Source organism: Ovis aries, chromosome 1 (genome assembly GCF_016772045.2).
Source record: "Ovis aries strain OAR_USU_Benz2616 breed Rambouillet chromosome 1, ARS-UI_Ramb_v3.0, whole genome shotgun sequence".
NCBI classification, from domain to species: domain Eukaryota; kingdom Metazoa; phylum Chordata; class Mammalia; order Artiodactyla; family Bovidae; genus Ovis; species Ovis aries.
The window spans coordinates 146998106-147017312 of record NC_056054.1 but is presented as its reverse complement, the minus strand read 5'-3'; the positions used below and the strand labels follow the sequence as shown (position 1 = coordinate 147017312).

The following is a 19207-nucleotide window of genomic DNA, read 5'->3' as shown; positions in this document are numbered from 1 at the left end:
ATTATTTAAATGTTTTTTATATTTAGTTAGAGGGCATAGCATTGCAGTTATAAATTATAATATGCTTGAAAATTGTGATCTACATTCATCACCCCATATTCTGTAGCATTTATTTCAGTGTTTAATAATTAAATATAAATTCTAACTAATCCCTGAAAAATAGCTATTAAATTGAGTGATGAAGCAACCAAGTTATTTTTAATTTCAGAAATACCAAAGAAATATGTTAAAATATTTGTAAAGCCAAAAAGCCACATTAATATGAAATATTATTTACATTTCTAAATGTTCATTTTACATGTGATTATATAGAATAGTCATAATATACACCACGATGTAGAAGCCAGTAATTATTTTCTCTAAGTCACAAAAATAGACAAAATGGTTAAACACTAGCTTTAACTTCCTCTTAGCATTTTGATAACCATCTGTCATTGAGTTATGCTTATTTTACTAACAAGTCTTGAATTTAATTCTGGATGTTTTCTGATTTGGTAAAGAAAAAATAAAACTATGTACCATTTTGTACATTTCCATAATGCATCTTGAATAACTGAAATCTTTTCTTCATAATGTGCCAAATAAAAAAACGCACATACTCTTGGTAGTAGTGGTTATAGTATGGAAAGAAAAGTCATTTTATCAGAAATCTTTTTCTTGGTTTTGAAAAAAATTCATAATGAATTTCATGAAGAATCTCTATGGCAAATACAATTTTTTAAATTATTAAAGAAGAAAGAGGGGAAGGAGGAAAATGAACTTAAGGAGCTGCCAGTTGTGAAAATGAGAAATAGATCAATAAGACATGGAGAGGTTTGTTTCATTTTTGGATTTTGATGATTGAATCAATTATGATGGATGCATTTGATTATTATCAATAGATTTCTTATGTGAACTGTTTTCAATATATGCTGTATCAGTCTTGAGCATGTAGCATCTTTACTTTGTACATTTTGTTCAAATTATCAATTTTCTTTACAGAATTTTTGTGACCTCTATAAGGAAAAAATAAAAAAGAACCTAAACTGATAGATCTGTGTCTGAACTGATAAAGAGTAATTTTTGATGATCCTTGTCATAATCCGCGGTAAGCCACCTTATCTAGGAGACTTCAGTTCAGTCACTCAGTTGTATCTGACTCTGCGACTGCAGCATGCCAACCCTCCCTGTCCATCACCAACTCCTGGAGATTGCTCAGACTCATGTCCATTGAGTCGGTGATGCCACCCAACCATCTCATCCTCTGTCATCCCTTTCTCTTCCTGCCCTCAATCTTTCCCAGCATCCCATCAGGGTCTCTTCCAGTGAGTCAGTTCTTCGCATCAAGTGGCCAAAGATTTGGAGCTTCAGCTTCAGCATCAGTCCTTCCATTGAATATTCAGGACTGATCTCCTTTAGGATGGACTGATATAATCTCCTTGCAGTTCAAGGGACTCTCAAGAGTCTTTTCCAACACCACAGTTCAAAAGCATCAATTCTTCGGTGCTCAACTTTCTTTAGGGTCCAACTCTCACATGCATACATGACTACTGGAAAAACCATAGGTGGTTTAAACAACAAAAATTTATTTCCTAACAGCCCTGGAGGCTAAAAGTTCAGGCTCATGGGGTTGGCAGGGTTGGTTGCTCCTGAAGCCTCTCTCCTTGGCTTATAGATGATCCCCTTCTCCCCATGTCTTCACTTGGTCTTCCCTCTGTGTATGTTATGTCCCCCCTTCTTTTAAGGACCAGCCAGATGGGATCAGGGCCCACTCTAAGGACCTCACTGTAACTTAACTGCTTCTTTAAAGATCCTGTCTTCAAGTACAAGTCACATTCTGAGGTGCTAGGGGTTAGTACTTCAACATATGAATTTCGGAGAGAACACAGTTGAACCCTTAACAGCCCACCAGCCCCTAATTCATGGCACTGTAGCCATACTTTGTGCTGTAGGTAAATGTTGGGTCTCATAGACACCCAGGGAGTACTCATTGCAAAGTGGAGGACTGCATGCTGTAGAATACTGACAGGCAGAATCTAACTCTTTATTTATTTCATATTTGCTGCTTTCACCCAGATAAAGGGAAGGATTCAAATATATGAATATTGATCAGTCAGACTTTTATTGAGTTAAAGCCAAGCGTAAGTGCATTTCTAGGACCTTCTAATAGATTCTTTCCACCCCCTTTGCAACCCCTCCTGATTTGTTTACATACTTGACTTAAAAAACAAATCTACATCATTTCTACAGCTCTACTCTTCATAAATTATAAATTCACCCTCTTTGGAATGATGTTGTTTTGACTTGATATATCATTAATCACAAGGTCTTGGGACTTTTAACAGTTATGTGAATAGAGTGCCAGATCTGTGTAGTGATGAATGCTGGCAGAATTGTCTCCATGTTTATGCTTTTTTGTATTACTTTACATGCATTATATTGGTATTTAGAGAGTCTTGTATAAAGAATGGTGTTTATACAATTGTATAAAGAAAGAGACTATACATATATATGAGTTCCATGATCCCATTTTTTAAACCCAGTTTGAGCTATTAGTGATATGAATTACCTGAAAGTACCATTTGTTATTTTATGACATATAAAATTGTTTGTACTATGATAATCTCTGATTTGACAGTGTTTATTTTGTGATACCTAAAAAAAATTTGGTAATCTATTTATATTAGAAATTACACCTACCATCATTCCCCTCTGTTAATTATATACAGTAAGTTTGAACTCTTAAAATTACCATCAGATTCTCTTCTTTTTATACCTGTATTATAGACAGCATCTATATAGAGTGTCTGGTAATGGATTTTGTCTCAAGAGTCATAGATTCCCAAGACTTTGTATAATCTTATGATACTGGTAATCATCAGCTTTGATATCTGATCAGTCCAGACATTTTATGATTTGATGATAGTGGTAGTCTTCAGCTTCCTGATAAGCTGTATTTGCAATCCAGTCTGAGTTTGTAGCAAGGACATAGTGCAGAAATGAGTCTGCAGTCACTCACTCGCTCTGCTTCCAGGTATATTCTGAATTAGACTTCTCTTCTCCTCGCATTCCCAGTCATAGGCTCAGTCTGAACTTAGAACAGCTCAGCCTTGGGTCTCTTCTCTTTAAGCCACTCAGTAGAATCTGCCTTTTCTCTCTTTTGGTTTATTTTTAGTAAATAAATAGTCAATGAGGGGGATCATAGCATCTGGTTTTATCACTTCATAGCAAATAGATGCGGGAACAATGGAAACAATGACAGACTCTTTCTTGGGCTCCAAAATCACTGCAGACTGTGACTGCAGCCACAAAATTAAAAAACACTTGCTCTTTGGAAGGAAAGCTGTGACCAACCTAGACAGGGTATTAAAAGCAGAGACATTACTTTGCTGACAAAAGTCTGTATAGTCAAAGATATGGTTTTTCCAGTAGTCATGTATGGATGCAAGAGTTGATGATAAAGAAGGCTGAGTGCCAAAGAATGGATATTTTTGAACTGTGGTATTGGTGAAGACTCCTGAGAGTCCCTTGGACTGCAGAGAGATCAAACCAGTCAATCCTAAAGGAAATCAACCCTGAATATTCATTGAAAGGACTGATGCCGAAGGGGAAGCTCCAATACTTTGGCCACCTGATGCAAAGAGCTGACTCATTGGAAAAGACCCTGATGCTGGGAAAGATTGAAGGCAGGAAGAGAAGGGGATGACAGAGGATGAGATGGTTGGATGGTATCACTGACTCAATGGACATGAGTTTGAGTAAACTCTGGGAGGTAGTGAAGGACAGGGAGGCCTGGTGTGCTGCAGTCCATGGGGTTGCAAAGTTGGAAACAACTGAGAGACTGAACAACAACTTTTAAAAAAATGATGTTTTAAAATAAATGTTGTTAAAGGAGGAAAATCATCATCAGTGACAATGACAGTTTGTGTTTTACGACAATAAGTTTTTGATTTTTCTAGATTTATTTTTTACATAAAAAGAGAACACGGTGAGCTAAGAGAATTAACAACAATAGTATGCGAGAAACAGTCTGACCAGTTTTAATGATGGAGTCCTAAGTAAAACAGCTGGAAGTAAGATGATATCTCAAAATTTATGCTTTCAGAGACCAATACAATGAATTCTAATGCCTTAGTTATATGACACAGAAAGTCAAAATAAAATTACTTTTAAAAACTCTTATCTACTTAAAAGATGGCAAGAATACAGAGAAGAAACAAAAGAAAATGATTAATTCTTAAAAAAAAAACCCACCAAGAATGAGAAACACTAGATTAAAACTGATGCTTGCTAGACCCCTTTATTTGCTATTATATATGAATTTTCAAGGCACGATTTTAATATTCAAGACTTTTTATGCTAGTGTATATAAATAATAGTCACTGGACCATTGCCAATAATAGTAATATCTCTGAAAACAAATTTTCCTCTGTTGGTATTTACTATATAAATAATGATATATTCATAAAACAGAACAGATGCAAACTTTTCATCAGAAGAGGTAAAGCTATATGTTTATGTGTGGAAATGTATACAATTACACATTTAGGTGAAAAAAAATGAAATCATTGTATGTTATTAGGAAAGGAAGACTATCACATTCTGGTGGGCAGACATGCATGCTCCAAAACCCCAGATATGGCCATTTTACATAGTTTCTAATGTGAATGGTACTCCTTAGAATTAGGTAACTTGGTGGCCTTGCTTTCTAGGCATAAATAATTTCTGGGATGATCTATAAACATCCATTCAGACTAATTACCTCTGCATCAATATTGAGGATTTGAAATGAAGGTGGGGACATATGAAGGGTTATATTTCCAAGTTTTTATATACTTTTAAATTTTTACCATGTATGTTTTCTATGGAAAAGCTTAATTCTGTAATACTAAACATTTACTATCAATATATACCCTATTCATATTTTAGTTGATTTGTTCTGTTAATATCACATAGAATATGAAAACATTACCATTTCTAAAGTCATGACTAAAGAAAAAATATGCTGATAGTTTCAAGTCTCTAGATCTCTGGTTTTGACCTCCCATGAAATTCAGATTTTATATATAACAACCTCCTGTATATAGCTGCCTGGATACTTCAAAAGTTCTTCCTGTTCACCTTTCTGAAACAGAACTCATGCCCTTCCTTTGCAAACCATCTCTTTCTTATCCCTGCATTACTCATCCAGCTAGTTAACTATGGCAAAAATCTTGAGTTACCTAATGAATAGCCTTCTGGGGCTTCCCTGGTGGCTCAGTAGTAAAAAATCTACCTGTGATGAGAAGACCAAGGTTCAATCCCTGGGTTGAGAAGATCCCCTGGAGGAGAAAACGACAACCCACTCCAATCTTTTTCTCTGGAAAGTTCCATGGACAGAGGAGCCTGGTGGGCTGTAGTCCATGGGGTCACAAAGAGTCGGACAGGACTGAGCAACTGCACACACATCACGCTTCCCCTGCTATTTTCCACTGATCATTAAATAATATTGATTTTTATTCCTTAAGCTCTCAGGCACATCTACTCTCCATCTGAAAGTCACCAGTACAATTCTATCTCCTATCATTTTTTACTGAGTTATTAAAATAACATTTTAGCCTCCTGGATTTAAGACTTTCCTTGTAATTCATCCTCCATACTACAGCCAGAACAAACTAAAACTAGAATCTGTTCATATTCTTCTATTAACTTATCAACTATTACTAGGTTATATATAAATATATTTTTCCTCCTGGAGTGTACCTAGGAGTCATTTAAAAAAAATGCCACTTAAAGAAAATAAATTTTCTAGATATAAAATTATATGCCTTCTTTTCAGTATGTCTGTGAGAAGTGTAATTATATATAATATCCAATTACTTGTAATATATTAATATATAACTATAGATAGATAAAAATTAACTTATAAGTATATTAGTGATTATCTAGTTTAAAACCTCCATATTACAAAATGAAGAGACCATACCAGTGAAGGTAGATTGTGAAGATGCAATAGAATGAAATGGTAGTACAAAGAACACTGAATCAGAAATTAGGAATCTGAGGGCATTAGTCCTGGTTCTGATTATATTTAGCTTTAAGCTTGGAAAATAACTTAAGATCTGTGTGTTTGAACTTCCCTATCTACAAAATGAGAAGGGATTCAGGTAGATTAGCAATGGCAAAGAGGTCTCAACTTAAGTGCCAACCTCAATCAATCTGAAGTGGTTGCCTGAAGAGTAAAAATATCCATCTGGGATCAGCAACATTCCAGTGAAATCAATTAGGAAGATCTGCGATGGTTGGGGGAGAAAAAGCTATAGCATATTTATCCATATTAGCCATCCCCAAACTAGCTAATCTCTAAGTCCCAGCTCTACAATTCAATATTCCTGTGCCAGATAAAGGATTCCCTGGTAGCTCACTATGTAAAGAATCCATCTACAATGAAGGCAGACTCCAGTTCAATTCCTGGGTTGGGTAGATTCCCTGGAGAAGGAATAGGCTATCCATTCCAGTCGTGAAGCTTCCCTGGTAGATCAGTTGGTAAAGACTGCCAGATAAATAAAAGTGAGAGTACATTAAAATTGTTAGTCTTCTTATTCTTTGGATGTCTTCAATTGTTCAATTCTTTTAAGATTATTATTTCACGATTGAATGTGACTCTAATGGTAACACTAATGTTGACAAATTTGGAAATGGCAAACCTTCACAGTATTTTATATACTTCTTTTCAGATCTTCCACCTCCCCCTGTGCCACCGCCTGCTATCAAGTCACCCACTGCCCAATCCAAGGCCCAGCTGGAGGTACGACCCGTGATGGTGCCAAAACTCCCTTCTATAGAAGCGAGAACAGACAGATCATCAGATAGAAAAGGAGGCAATTACAAGGGGAGAGAAGTATTGGATGGAAGACAAGTTGCTGATATGCGACCAAATCCAGGTGATCCGAGAGAAGCACAGGAACAGGCAAATGATGGGAAAGGACGAGGAAACAAGGCCGCAAAACGAGACCTTCCACCAGCAAAGACTCATCTCATTCAAGGTACTTATTTAGTCAAGCAGCCAATAAATACAGATTGAACATGTTTGCATGGTACATAGTTAAGGCTCTTTAGGATCAGGTACAAAGGGTAAGATTCAGAAATTTGCTCTCTATTGGAGGAGACAGGTATGCACCCAGGTAATTTGAATACAGTCAGTTCTAATACATGATATTATGCACATCTTCCTTGAAGAGATGCCAGTTTAGTTGAAGTTTAAAGGAAAGCATGATTTACACAAGTTACAAAGGAAAAGGAGATTTCTGACAAAGGAAATAAATAGAGACAAAACATGAAAATGTGAAAATGAATGGTGAATTCCGATTTCCAGTTTGGCTGGAAAATAAGATGCTTGGGGCCAGGGACAAATGGCGAAAATAAAATTAGAAAGGTGGTTGAAACTGATTGGGGAGGCCAGGAATACTATTTTGAAGAGTTTGGGATTAATGATATGGACAGTGGTGAGCCAGCAAAAAATTTAATCAAGAAATTATATAATCAAAAATAAGAATAAAAAAATTACCTTTTTTTTTTTTTGCTTAAAAAAATAACTGACAGAACTCTATAGTGAAGGAGGAGTCTGGAATTGGGTGGCTGAAGGTATCAGAACCTTGCAAAATAATCTAGGTATAAAATATGAAAGCACTGAATTAAAAGAGTTGTATAAATTAAAAAGAGAAACAGCCTATATAGGCATTTCAGAGATAGATCCTATAGGACTTGGTGACTAATTGAATGTAAAAAAGTAAAATGAACTAAGGGAGCAAAAAAGTTATTCAAATGTTAATTAGATGGCCCTCCATGACTATACAACATAATTGTATTGAACAATGTAAAAAAAATGAGGAAAAGGATAAAAGTCTTATGGAAAATAACTTCAGTTATGAATAGATTAAGGTACTGACAGGAACGTAGAAATGAAAAAATTCAGTAAGGATTATAGAACTAAGTTTAAAGATCAGGAGAAAGGTTATAGGTAGAGAATGGATGTTGTTCATCTCAGCAACACAGAGGTGAAAATTATTTGAATAACAAAAGCTAAATTATCAGCAGTGATGGAGGGGATAATGTTTAACAATCAATTCTCTGGGAAAGAAACAGAACAAGCCCCTAATATGTAGCCATTTGCTTACTTCTGTTGTGTAATTACATCCAAAGTGGCTAGTTTCAAGCAACTAATACGAAATCAGTGTATGTGGAGTTTGGAGGAGATGGGTATAGTAGACTCTTGTGTGAACTTGTAAGCTCTCTCCAGCATAGCACAGAGATGACTGTAAGGATACTGCATGATGATTCAAGGATACTAGTGGGGAGAGTAAAAGGGGCAGGGACTAGACAGGGATGGGGAATTAGAGGTACAGACCACTACATACAAAATAAATAAGGTACAAGAACATCTTGTACAGCACAGAGAATATTGCCATTACTTTATAATAACACAGAGAATATAGCCATTATTTTATAATACAATAACTTTGAATCACTATATGCTACTAATATAATATTGTAAATCAACTATACCTCAGTGAAAATGAATGCATTCATACATACAAACATATGTTAGGCAGAGGAACATTCTGTACCAAAACTGAGGTGGAATCAGTAAGATTGGACATCATTCTGTTGTTTTGTTCATTATGGGCATCTGGTCATTAGCAACTTTCTTTCAATATAGAGGAGTTTCATTTCATTCTGTAATGTAAGCCTGAACTCCTCACTCTGGCATGGACTCAGCAATGAAGTGATGGTAAAGTTATGTGTTTTGCACAGATGCCTCCACTGTGTGACCACAGATTACTTGGTTACATCACTATAATTTGAAGTTTGAAAAACTGTGCTTTTTTATCATTAAAGCCAAGGTGATCTGAACTTTTAACTTTCAACAGTTATACTCCAAGAAGTGATTCATAAATCAAATGTCACAATATAACTTATGAGATTTGTATCTGACCTGAAAGTACAGACCGATTTGCTGCTCACAAGCAACGTTTCTCCAAAATAAGTTCAATTCTTTGGGGGAAAATTTAACAACTCAGAATGATTTTGGTGTGTGTAAAATTAAAACAAAGAGATGAAATAATTTTTGTGTCTTTTAATTATCATTTCTGTACATTCCTTTAATTTTAACCTTCATAATTCAGTTTTTGCTATTAATAATTAAAGAGGCTCCCTAATTTACATCTGTAACAAATGGTAATTTTTAATTAAGGAGAGTGGTCTTTTAGATTTCAAAGTCTGATCTTTTTGCTGACATTTACCTCAGTTAGTTCAATTTATTTCTACATATATCAAGCATGTACAGTGTTATGAAGCATTGTACTAGTCCTGAAATTTATGTGTAAACATGAACCTTGACCTCAAGGAGCTTATAGTCAGAGAAGGAGACAGGTAATCTTTAGTCACAGATACACCCACCCATATTTGATATAATGTTTATGGTGTCATGATACTTGAGAGTCCAGAGAAGGGAAAATTAGCTCAGTCTTGTGGGTGATGGAATGTAAAGAAAGACTTCTTGATCTTTCCTAGTGGAAATGACCCATAAGCTGACTTTTCAAGAGGGTGGAATTTAGCTTGGGCAAGAAGAGTGGGTAGGTTGTTTTGGCAGAGAAAGTCAGAATGAGAAGTTGGAGTACATTGAGGAGAATATAAGAATTTCAGTGTTATTAAACAGTAAAAGTAGTAAAGATGAAGCTCTTGAGATAAATGTAAGCTTACCTCATGGAGACCCTGTAGTTCCTATAAAAGGAAGGTAGCTGAATGAAGCAAGTTGAGAGGGAAATAACTCAAGAAGCAGAGACCTGTTAGAAGAAATTTACAGAGACCTGTTAGAAGAAATTTACAACCTCAGAAGAGACATGGAGAATATAAACCAGGCTGTGGGAGCAGGGATGACTGAGGGGAATATTCAAGAAACTTTTTAGTTAAAATTATCCTTATGTGTTATATATTTGAATATGTGGAAAAGGTTCATTTAAGAGGTTATGGGAAGGTTGTTGGAAAGGAGAGAAGATATTAAATAATTCCAGCTTTCTATCTAAGATATCTTAAAGGTTAGTGATGCCATTAACTACATTAAGGAATACAGAGGGGGAAGAAATCTCAGAGGCGTGGACATGGTGAAGTCAGTGCTCAATCTGTGGAGTTTGAGGAGCCCTCAAAAGGAGGCAGTTGGGCAGAGTTCAGGAAATACACATTAATAACTCATCATGGTGAAATAGTAAAGCCACCCATTTATTCAGTCAGAATATTTATCTATTTTTTTAATTTATTTATTTTAATTGGAAGCTAATTACTCTACAGTATTGTAGTGGTTTTTGCCATACATTGACATGAATCAGCCATGGGTGTACATGTGTTCCCCATCCTGAACCCCCCTCCCACCTCCTTCCCCATCCCATCCCTCAGGATCATCCCAGTGCACCAGCCCTGAGCACCCTGTCTCATGCATCAATAACCTATTATATATCTAGGTGAGATGGTATCAATACTCAAAACCAAGTATCTGCCCTCATGGCAGCTCTACTCTAGAAAAGGTACAGTCTGAGAGAATGGATGAAATTGCCCAGAGTAAGTGGGGAAAAAAAGCTTTTATGCACACACACACACACACACACACACACACACACACACAGAGTGGGCTAAAAGCAGAAACCAGTAAGAAGGGCATCAACGAGTAAGAGGCACTGAGTAAGAAGAGCCCACCAAAGACAGGCCAGGAAGCAGAGAGAAGTAGGAGCTGAGACTAGTAATGTTTACATTGGCTGTGGTTTTCAGATGAAGGGCAGTGAGAAGTCTAAAGACTTAAGGATTGAAACATGGTTAGCATCATCAAAGTCAACAGGGAATTTTCTCAGTTCCCTTGTAGTAATGTGGGCATAAGTAGATTTCAGTGAGATGCAGAGTAAATGGGAGTTGTAATGACTAATACTGAGTCCAGATTACTTTTCAAGAAGCTATGCTAAGCTATCAGTAGAGACAGAGTTATAGATTTATGTACAGCACCAGCTTAAGGGGAAAGTCTTTAGCCAAAAAGATATTTTATCATGATGTAGTTTGTCAAAAACTGAGCTCAGTAGAAAAAATTGGGTGAAACAGACAAAGAAGATGAAGGTCACAGAGGGCCAAGTTCCATGAAGCTAGCTAGGTGCTGGTAGAGTGATCCACAAGGACTCTGAAACACCAGAGAATCAGAAGTCTGGATCAGGAATGAAAGTTGTGATGAATACAACAGGAGAGAAGTACCGTCAAAGAGGACCATACAGGTTACGTAACTCCACTGCTTGGCCCTCAACAGGAATAGGGTGTTTTTGTTCAAGGGTTGAAGAGCAATGATTTATAGCTAGTGTTGGTGACCTGAAAGTAAGCTTCCCTTCTTCCACTGTAAGGAACTTCAGTGTAGGCTCCTTGGGAAATCAGATTTCATTCAGGCAAAGTGGACAGTAGAGGAAGCTTTTGGAGGAGGAGAACAAAAGGGCATGTGGAAGGGTTTTGTTTTGTTTTGCTGTGTTCTGTTTTGATGTGTTTTGTGTCCAAAGGTTAGAATGAAAAGGCTTTGGAGAGAAGTGAGAAGTTGAAAGATGGAACATTAGAAGCATCACCAAATTTAAAGCATATGGAAATAGTAATACAGGAGACAGCAGTTACCAGGAGTGGCTTGATTTTTGAAGCTAGCAACAATGTCAGGCTTCTCAGATTCAGGGTTCCACAATGTAAATATGGTGTTGAAATGGAGGTTGGCATCTTGGTATCTAGGGAGTGAATCCAGGTTTGACTCTGTTTTGGTGGTTCAATAAGACTGGGATTTTTTTTTCCTATCAATGCCTAATAATTCCTTCTTAGCTTACATAGGTACATACTACAATATCTCATGTGTTTTCACATCAACACTAGCAACTCCTAGTGTCCTAGTAGACACTATTATCACTTTTTTTTTTTTTAAGTAGAAACTAAAGCCTGAAATAATGGGAGATAACATAGTAGAGGATAAGACTGGAAGTCATGTCTGACTCCAGGTTTGGTTTCCCTTTTTTAAGGATGTTGATCTCAAGTGAATTTGAGATAGATAAGAACTTATGAGTAGAATCAGTCTAAATCCCAGCCACTACCAGGAAAACAGCAGGGTTGTTATTTTTGTTTTCAATGCCTTATTCATTATTGTTATAAAATGTCCTCATTTATTCCTCATAAACACTAATGTTTCTCCATTCTGATTTATAGACATAGTGACACATTATACAATGAAAATGTACGGTGGGCTTCATATGTGCTTATTATATTTCATTACACAGAGGATATTCTGCCTTACTGTAGACCTACTTTTCCAACATCAAATAATCCCAGAGATCCTAGTTCTTCAAGTTCTATGTCATCAAGAGGATCAGGAAGCAGACAAAGAGAACAAGCAAATGTAGGTCGAAGAAATATTGCAGAGATGCAAGTTCTTGGAGGATATGAAAGAGAAGATAATAATGAAGAATTAGAGGTATCTATAATTTTTTCAAGTTTCCCAGTGTTAGACTAGTTTTTATATAAACCTCAAAGTTTAAAGCATTCATCAGTCTACAGAAATGTTACTATTTCATCACAAACTCTGTTAGTGATGACAGCAATTGAAAGTCTTAGAATTCAACGATTTTTCTTGAAATGTGCTCCAGAGTTTTAAATGGTAATAATGGTTTCTTTTTAGATATTAGGGTTCATATTCAGATAGGATATTTGTATAACAAATAAGTTGTTAGGGAATAAGAACTATTGATCTAGATAATTATAATTCACAGTATCACAATGGATTATAAAAATCCAGTAAAGTGATAGAGTTATAAAATGTGAGTGAGGGGTGTTTTGCCTATACTCTCTGCCATCTAGTGATCACTGGGATTAATCAGGATGATTTGGGCAATTACATTTCATCTTCATTCTTTTGAAAATGGGAACCTAATACTTAACATTGACCTTCCCAAATAGAGAACACTTCTTGAGTCAAAGATATCCTTTGTTGGAATCTATAGATAGTACTGTAAGGTAGAGTTGGCAGTAAGTCACATTATATTACAAAATCATCTCCTGTGTTTAAGACTGTGTTTTCATCATTCAATAAAAAGATAAGCTGAGAACAAATTTCTCTTCCTACAAAGAGATGTTATCTCAAGCAGATTGTTAGTAGAGTGTTAAACTATAACTTTTTATAATAGATGAATGTCTAATTGAATTTGCTGTTATGCCCAATGTATTTTTTTTTAGTTTTTTATTTTTTAAATTTTAAAATCTTTAATTCTTACATGCATTCCCAAACATGAGGTTTAGAATAAGAAGACTCTCCTTTTGCACATGCTATTAGAAAAGTTATTTTTCAGGTTTTTGGTTTAGTTTTTGTTTTGTTTTTAGAAGAGCCCTTTGAGGGCACAAAAAGTCAATACAGGCAACCAGCTACTTGAAACCAATAAAAATTGAGCTATCATGTTGAGTTGAGGCTGGGGGGTAGAAAACTTGGCTGCTCTTGTTCCCCTCCCTGTGCCGCACTTCGTAATCCCCAGACAGCAGGTGGAACACAGTTTAGTAGTCGTTAGAGAGCTACCGGATTTGCTGTCAAAACCAGCCAAAGTTGATGTATGAATATGTTGCCATGAGCACTTTTCAGTTGTATGCTAGGGAACAAATGAAGAAACAATGTAATAATAAAAGCATGAAATAAATACGAAGTAGGACAACACTCTAAGATTTATTTAAAATTTAACAGGAACTTATCTCTTACAGGAAACTGAAAGCTGAAGACAACCAGAGAGGATTAAGAGATCTAATGTGAAAGTTATCACTCAAGATGCCTTGTGTCAGATGACATAAGACGCCGGATAAAATGTTCAGTGCAATCAGAGTGTACAAATTGTCGTTTTCATTCCTCTTATTGGAATACCATTTTTAAAAATTTTACTGGGGTTTCATCATTGTTATTTGATCCCTATCCCTAGGAAGAACCTCCCTATTCCCCTCACTGTGGGAACACATCATTTCACCTTGCTTCCGGCAAGGGAAGTGTTTGACTTTTTGCTTCAGTCATCAGCCAACAGGAGAGAACAAAACAGTTCTTTTGATTTTGCCCCTGAGATATGGCATTGCACTGCTTATATACCAAGCCAATTTACTGATCAAAGATACAAAGTTGACTAATCAACTTCATGTTAAGGGCTCTAAAGATATAATCTTTCTATGACCAACTGCTAATGCAAACTAAAACATAACTTCATTTTAACATGATTTTAAAATCAGTCTTTCATACCACTCTCTGCAGGGAGAAAAAAAAAAAAAAAACATAGCAAATGCAGGACAACCATAATCAATTTGAAGGGGGTAGAAACATTGTAAATATATACTCTTCGCAACCCCTGGTGGTACTTATTTTGTCTTCATTTCAATCGCTGAAGTATATTCTTATCGGAAACTTACTTTTGGATAAGTAGGGGTAAGCCAGTTGGATCTCTGGTTGTCTAGTCATTGTCATAAGTCAGCCCAGCAAAAACCTTGCTCTATTTTTCAATCAAAAAGCGATTATAAATGCATATTACCAACAAATGGATGTTTTTAATGACCAATTGAATAGGACATCCCCATCTTAACTGGCCTGAATTTCTTCTGGTAATGTCAGTTCAACTTTCGGAAGTGCCACTTAAGGAAGTTTGATTTTTTGTTTTTGTAATGCACTGTTTTTAATCTTTTTTTTTTTTTTTTTGGTTTTAAAAGCACAATCACTAAACTTTATTTGTAAACCATTGTAACTATTAACCTTTTTTGTCTTATTGAAAAAAAAATGTTGAGAAGCGTTTTTAACCTGTTTTGTTAATGCTCTATGTTTGTATTTGGAATATTTGAATGATGACAGATGGTGAAGTAACGTGCATACTTTATTGTGGGCCATGAATGCAACGGTTCTCCTGGACTTAAAGAAAAAAAGGTTTAAGTTTGTTATGGCCATTGGTTAAACTTAGAATTTCCTTATAAGCTCAAATGGAGGCATTACTTGCTTTGAATTGCCAAATGATGTCCTCCGATTGTAGGTTTTTATGACCCTTTTTTTTTTTCATTATATAAATTTCATTGACTTTATAATCGGTGCTATTTGAAGAAAAAAAGTACATTTATTCATTTATAGGTGTCAGTCCTGACCCCAGCCCCCTAGCCCTGCCATCCCCCCAGAAAACAAAGCCAAACAAAACTGAACCACAAAAAAAAAAAAAGCTGGTTTTCACCAAAAACTAAATGTGTTCACTTAGATAATTTGAAATTTACATAGAAAAGGTGTGCAGTACTAAGGGAACAATCCATGTGATTAATGTTTTCATTATGTTCATGTAAGAAGCCTCTTATTTTTAGCCATAATTTTGCATACTGAAAATCCAATAATCAGAAAAGTAATTTTGTCACATTATTTATTAAAAATGTTCTCAAATACATCATTCTTCCTTGTGTTGATTTCTTTTTTTTCCATTGTGTGATCAAACTTATTCCATTTAATCACAAAGTTTGTGCTGTCTTAACATTTCATAGTATATTATCAAATGAGTAAAATTTCTCCTTTATGAATAGCCAGGTTTTACTTATAAGGAAAATTTCTCATTTTACTCTTCTGAAATTAAAGATACAAAGTGAATCATAAACAAATAGTCATTTAATCAGAGAGTAACTTTTAATTATTATTAAGAATGTACTAAATGTTTGTGTGTGTGCCTGAATTTCAGTTAACTTATTTCTGAAATGGTCAGGATTCAACTATGATAGATATGATTTGTAAACTTTGAGCTACTTAAGTTTTATCAACAAGAAAATTATATGAATCCAAAATACTTATCAGTAATTATCTGCTTTATTGTTCCAAATTTATGTAAAATTCTGACAATTCAATAACCTATCATGTACCAGATTGCATATTATTGTTCATTAGATTAGAGTCAGCATATTCAGTTATTCACCTTTGGAGGAATGAAATGAGCATCTTGTCTTAGAAGTTCCAACAGAATCTACTGATTATTTTTTTCCTGTGACTTATGTACTGCTAAATTTTTTGTTGGCCACAATTTGAAAATATGGGAAAAAAGTTAAAAAGGGGGATAATAATTTGAAATTATTTTTATAAAAATGAAGCAATCACCAGAATCTGCATAAAGATGAAAAGGTTCATAGGTCAAGAAGTCAGTTTCCAAGCTATATCGAGGGAAAAAGATTGGAGAGAGACGTTTGAAGGTGTAATTTTTCTTTTCTTTTGCTGAGTTGACTAAAAGTAACTTAATCTCTCTTTATGGTGAATGATATGCATTTAAGTTATATGTATAATTATACACATATAAATTATGTGTATCAGAGATCCTGGGTTTGAATCCCAGTTTTGTCATGGGCTGTGTTTCCTTGGACACATTACTATGTTACTTAATCTCTAAGTTTCAGGTACTTCACCTGTAAACTCAGTAATACCTACCTCATGTAGATGTCATGATTCAGCGAATTCATGTGTATAACATGGACTCTGTAAAGCCCCAAAACAATACAGGATATTGTTGTATTTATGAACTGAAAACATTGCACACTTGCTATCTTCACTTTTCACACATAATTTTTCACAAAACTTGCAAAGAAGTTTTTTTTAACAAGGTCAAAAAATAAGTGTGGTTCAAGGATAGGGTGATTCCATTTCTAGTGAGTAAAATTCACTGTCAAATACCTAATCATGGAATAAATTCTTAGTGTTTCTCCTTGTTTCCTTGCTTTTGAATTCTGAAGGGTGAGGATACGACATTTTCAGCACATACTTCACAATTCAGGGGTACAAGCACGTCGTTTGAGGTCTCAGTGACTAGACTTAGTGTCTCTTTTGGGCTGCTTTTCTACCTAATTGAAGAAAATACTGTCTTAGTTCCAGAGCAACTCAGCTATGTCTTTCTTGGTCATTCCATATATGTAGTCTGGATTTTCTCTCTTTCCACTCTACAGGGTCAATCAAAATTTCAAATAGTACCTAATTTCATGGGTAGAAAGTGTGGGAGTTCAGATGGTAGACGCCTTGGCAATAGTTCATAGATTAAATTTTTGCCACAATTAGTTTGACATGGCTAGGTTTAATTCCTTGCAGGTAAGGAAACCAAGATTTTGAAAAACTATAAAAATGTGATGAAACTCTCAATAGGGAGTCATAACCAGAGTGCAGATATAAATTCAACTTTAAAACTCCTTCTCATTCCAGGAAACAAAACTGCCCCTTAACAATTAGAAACTTGATAACAAAATCTAGAAACAATTCCTTTGTTTCATTAATTATAACAGAATCGGGGGAAATGGTGTCTTTGTTGGGAGTGGGAAGATGAGTGGATGCTAAATGTTCTCTGCTGTTGGCACCAAACATTTAAAAGCTCCATCATCTTAGCTTGTGTGCTCAGTCACTTCAGTCGTGTCCAACTCTTTGGGGCCCCATGGACTGTATGTAGCCCACCAAGCTCTTCTGTCCATGGGATTCTCCAGGCAAGAATACTGGAGTGGGTTGCCATTCCGTCCTCCAGGGGATCTTCCTGACCCAGGGATTGAGCCCACGTCTCCTGCATTGCAGGCGGAGTCCTTACCACTCAGCCACCAGGGAAACCCATTATCTTTAATTAATATACAAATCTCAAGGTATTGTTTAGAATCCAAAGGCCTTTTTCTTTGGCCATGTTATGTGGCATGTGGAACTTCCCCAAACAGGGACAAAACCCATGGCCCCTGCAGTAGATACCAGGAGTCACTGGACTACCAGGGAAGTCCCAAAGGCCATTTTTTAAAATAAGAAATTATAAATTAATTTCTTGTAATTTCTTATAAGTTATTTTCTGAAACAACAGCAAGTGTGTGTGGATACATACAGAGATAGATATAGGTTTATATAGATATATATACAGGGTATGAATCCCATATTAACATTCCCCAAATTAAAGGACTTTAATAATCTAACTAAAAACCAACTGAACTTTCCAAGAACACATACTTTTGTTTTCAAAACAACTTGGGACATTACTCAAGGTCATACAACATCACTTTTTAAGTCAGGTTTTTTAATTGCTTTGCTTAACCCGTAATCCCTTTGCTCCCACTTCAGCCTCTCTGTGGGAATGAGAAATATTTTGGAGATGTTTTAACTCTTCTTTTAATCTGTCTTTTTTTTAATGGGCTGAGACATTTTTTGTAAGTAAAATATTTTACCATTTTGAATGTTTGAATACTTCGGGGAAAAATAATTCAAGAAAAATAATAAATTACTTTGACTAATAATACACCTATGCATAGGATTAGCATGTATTTGGAAGTTAATATATTTTACCTGGATGATTTACTATCAACCACCATTAATAAAGCCCCACATGTTTCAAGTGTGCATAATTAAGCAATCATTTTGAATAAACTTGATTTCTTGTATATAAGGTGCCAAAAATATGACTACTGGACTATTAAAAAAAAACAACAATCATCTTCTACAATGTAATGAAAAGAGTTTGATTAAGTCACTTATATACTCAAGCTCTCTACCCTGATTTCAATCTAGGCATTCATTTATTGGTTCAGCAGTCTACTGAGCATCTACTACGTACTAAGAACAAAGATGAATAAGCTCCAGAAACGCTTTCTGAGAAAGTAATGGGAGGCAAGTACACACCCACCAGAGTGTGAACAAGGTAATGAAAGTATTTATATGGTTATTTAGTCCGTTCAAGCAGCTATAACAAAAATGCCTTGGACTGAGCAGCTTATAACCAACAAAAATTTATTTCTCACTGTTCTGGAGGCTGGAAAGTCTAAGAATGAGGCACGTACCGATTTGCTTCCTGGTTCATGGACTATGTCCTGATATGGCAGAAGAGGAAAGGGTATTCTCTTTGAGGTCTTTTTTGTGAAAGAACTAATCCCATTCATGAGGAACTACCCTATGACTTAATCACGTCCTAAAGGCCCTACCACCTAATACTGGGTTTCAACATATGAATTTGAGGGGACACAAATTCACAATTGCTTTATTTTATATTTAATTTCTCTCTTTTGTATATAGAGAGTATCAGTAATGATGCTTCTGAACACAGATATATATATATACAAAACACATAAAATCTAATTCAATGTGGCTCAGCACTGAAAAAATTATGGTGTAATAGAACTGAAAAAGCACAACAAAAGTGCTCTCAGCAGACACGGTTCA

At 35.5% G+C, this 19207-nt stretch overlaps 1 protein-coding gene across 16 annotated transcripts in view; it reads left to right on the top strand.

The window, feature by feature from the left end:
* ROBO1 (roundabout guidance receptor 1) overlaps window positions 1-15452 on the top strand; it is a 1286018-nt gene extending 1270566 nt beyond the window's left edge. For 9 of the 16 annotated variants that reach the window (XM_060416456.1, XM_060416443.1, XM_060416451.1 and 6 more), the window contains 2 exons: window positions 6696-7004; window positions 12294-15452. In XM_060416456.1, the coding sequence (XP_060272439.1) occupies window positions 6696-7004; window positions 12294-12526 (542 nt within the window). In that variant the 3' untranslated portion in view covers window positions 12527-15452. The remainder of the gene's footprint in view (window positions 1-6695; window positions 7005-12293) is intronic. The other 7 variants (XM_060416459.1, XM_060416445.1, XM_060416454.1 and 4 more) reach the window with 1 other exon arrangement.
* The last annotated feature ends 3755 nt before the right edge of the window (window positions 15453-19207 follow it).